The sequence below is a fragment of the Cynara cardunculus genome, assembly GCF_001531365.2.
Source record: "Cynara cardunculus var. scolymus isolate 2C chromosome LG 16, CcrdV1, whole genome shotgun sequence".
In the NCBI taxonomy this organism is placed as follows: Eukaryota; Viridiplantae; Streptophyta; class Magnoliopsida; order Asterales; family Asteraceae; genus Cynara; species Cynara cardunculus.
The window spans coordinates 10272405-10275807 of NC_037543.1; the positions used below are offsets into that span (position 1 = coordinate 10272405).

The following is a 3403-nucleotide window of genomic DNA, read 5'->3' on the forward strand; positions in this document are numbered from 1 at the left end:
AGTGTTACATTCACGGTGAGATTGTAAAGTGGTAGGGGATGCTGTCAAAGAAGATAACTTCAAGTCTAAATGATTGGGTAAGTTGATTTCTACCTTGGAAAAGAATGATAAAGAACTTCTATGTTTTCAAGGTAGAATATGGGTACCGTGCTATAGGAATACCCGGGAAATTATCTTGAACGAAAGTCTTAAATCTCGGTATTCTCTTCATCCTGGCACCAATAAAATGTACAACGACTTAAAACTTTTTTATTGGTGGCCTAGATTAAAGAAAGACATAGCAAGATATGTGGAACGATGCTTGACATGTTTGCAAGTGAAAGCTGAGCATCAAAGACCATATGAAAATTTACAGTTATTAGAAATTCCTATGTGGAAGTGGGATCATATCACAATGGATTTCATAATGAAGTTACCTCGAACTCCAAACGGATATGATGCCATATGGGTGATTATGGATCATCTGTCAAAATCTGTGCACTTTTCTTCCAATAAAAGAGAATTATCCGTTAGAAAGATTGGCAAAGATTTATAATAAAGATATCGTGACCAGATAGACATGGGGTTCCATTGTCTATCATTTCAGACAGAGATAGTCGATTTACCTCAAAATTCTGGGAAAGTTTTCAGAAAGCTTTGGGTTCTGATATTCGGTTGAGCACGGCGTATCATCCACAGACTGACGAACAGAGTGAAAGAATAATTAAGACTCTTGAAGATATGTTGAGGGCTTGTGTTATAGATTTTTGGGGATTGTCGGAAGATCATATGTCGTTAATTGAATTTGCCTACAACAATAGTTATCACTCCAGCATTCAAGCGGCACCATATGAAGTTCTGTATGGTCGCAGGTGTAAATGTCGTTGTGTTGGAATGAAGTGGGTGAAACAAAATTAACTGGGCCGGAAATTGTTCAAGTCACTTCTGAGAAGATTGAGCAATTCAGAGAAAAGATTAGAATAACTCAAGACCGTCAGAAGAGCTATGCTAACAGACATCGTAAGCCAGTTGAGTTCCTTGTGGGGGATTATGTGATGCTGAAGGTCTCGCCATGGAAAGGGGTAGTCAAATTCGGTAAGAGAAGTAAGCTCAGTCCAAGGTATATCGAGCCATTCAGAATCTGTAAGCGAATCGGAATGGTTGCATATCAGCTGGAATTACCAGAGGAGCTTAGTTTGATTTATAACACTTTCCATGTGTCTAATCTGCGGAAGTGTTTGGCAGATCCAAGTCTGGCAGTCCCTCTACCAGAAGTCAGGCTAGACAGTAAATTGAATTTTGTAAAAACCCCAGAAGCAGTAACTGATCGAAAAATCAAGGTTCTGTGGAATAAAGAGATCAGTCTGGTAAAAGTTCAATAGCGGTATCACAAGGGATCTGAGGCAACCTGGGAATTGGAATCAGAAATGAGAATTGAGTATCCATGGCTTTTTGATCAAAGGAATTCTAGGATGAAATTCTTTTGAGGGGTGGATAATGTGATAACCGGGTCTTGGTTATCACCAGAGGTAATTAATATGTGATTATTTGATAAATAATTACGTGAATGCATGATAAATTGTTATATTTGATCATGAGAGTATATGTATTTTTATGCATGGAAAATATATGCATAATATGAATGCATGCATGAAAGTATGCATAGCATGTAGGTTAATTATGCATGAGTATATTAATATATGCATCCATGAAAAGTAAATATATTTTATGTATGTATGAGTTAATATGTATGCATGTGTAGCCGCCTTTCCTTTTATGGAAAGGGGTATAAATATGAGGAAAGATTCAAAATTAAGCTTTTCTTGCCATTTGGGGAACTTGGGAGAGAGTTATATGCAGATTGCTTGCTTTGACTTGGATCTAAAATTGGATTTCTTCATACTTTTAAAGATTGAGTGTTTTTAAGCATGTGTTATATATGATTTCATCTTTGGTTTATCGAGTTATGCTTTGTTCTTAAAAATGTATTGACCGGATTAAGTTTAATCTCAGTCACTGTATTGACCGGAGAAGGTGTTAGTGGAATTTTGATGATGCTAATCCGGTTATAGCGCCGTCCGGAAACGTCTTAGTCCGGCTATAGTGCCGTCCGGATACGCGTCCTAATCCGGTTGTAGTACCGTCCGGATACGTTCCCATCAGGTTACAATGTTGTTCGGATACGCATTCCCATCTGGTTGTTCATGCAGTCCGGATACGTGTTCTAATTCGGCTAACGTGTCGTCCGGGTATGTTCTAATCCGGCTAACGTGCCATCCGGGTACGTTCTAATACGGCTACAGGCCCGTCCGAGTTCCTTAACCAGACTTGAGTTAGTGTTTTTAATTGAAGTGTTGACTGGATATGAAGTCCGGCTGAAATCAATTTTGATGGTCGGATAAGTTAATGAATATTTTATTCAAAGTAGGATTATGTTAATGGCATATTGTTCTTTCTAAAAATGATAAATAAAGAGTATTCGATGTTTGTTTTGAAACTTTTTTTGGTTAAAACTATAGATGATGTTCCATCAGGACGTTTGTGACTTCAGTCTTTCTTGATTGGGAATAATCTGTAAATTTTGATGAGGAAATAAGGGTGGCATATCAAGGAGATGTATGCTTTGGGATAAAAGTGGCATATCAAGGAGATGTGTACTTTGGGATAAGGGTGGCATATCAAGGAGAGGTGTACCTTTGGATATTAGGGTGGCATTTGTGTATGTGTTTATTAATATAACTCTTACTATTATATTCTTTTATATTACTATGGCTCTGAGTCCTTATTTCTTTGTGATTTAAAGATTCAGAAACATGGTTCTTATTGGAAATAGTAATAAGGATGTTATTGAGAAGAAGATAACTGGCTTTTGGCCAGAGACTTTGAATAACCGTGTTTATGATGAAAATATTTAGAAATGAGTTATGTGGAACCTGAAAGGTTCTAGCCTGTTTATGCTTATAAAGTTAGAGATTGGCTTTGGGAATCAGCAAGGCACTGGTAAATGTGAATTACATGATTATGTATTTGAATACATGAAAAGTTAATTTTAAATATAGTTTTGATGATCTTCACCCTGCAATAACATGGAAAAAAAGATCTCACTAGACCTTCCGGTCTAACCCTCATTTTGTCTTTCTAAATATGTATTGCAGGAACTGCTAGGTTACATGAAGGTAAAGGGAAGGGGGAAATGTAATATTTTCCTATATGCATATCTGTGTAGAGATCAGTTTATGATGAATCTAGTTTTGTAGATGAATGTTAATCAGTACAAGAACTTGTATTTTGGAATTTTTGGGCTATGCATTTTGTACGATAATTTCTTGTACTTTGGGACCTAAGTGGTGTAATACATGTATTTCTTTTGAATGAAGTATGTGTCACATGCAATGTATGATGTGGGGTGTTATAGAGATCTTTT

At 36.6% G+C, this 3403-nt stretch overlaps 1 protein-coding gene across 1 annotated transcript; it reads left to right on the plus strand.

Annotated features, from left to right (window-relative positions):
• Nucleotides 1-857: 857 nt before the first annotated feature.
• Nucleotides 858-1361, plus strand: LOC112528989. The gene has a single exon (XM_025140071.1). The coding sequence runs from the start codon at nucleotides 858-860 to the stop codon at nucleotides 1359-1361; it is 504 nt and encodes a 167-aa protein (XP_024995839.1).
• The last annotated feature ends 2042 nt before the right edge of the window (nucleotides 1362-3403 follow it).

Bases quoted from the DNA above. Each gene is read 5' to 3' on its own strand.
- LOC112528989 (XM_025140071.1), top strand. From the start codon at position 858: ATGTCGTTGTGTTGGAATGAAGTGGGTGAAACAAAATTAACTGGGCCG.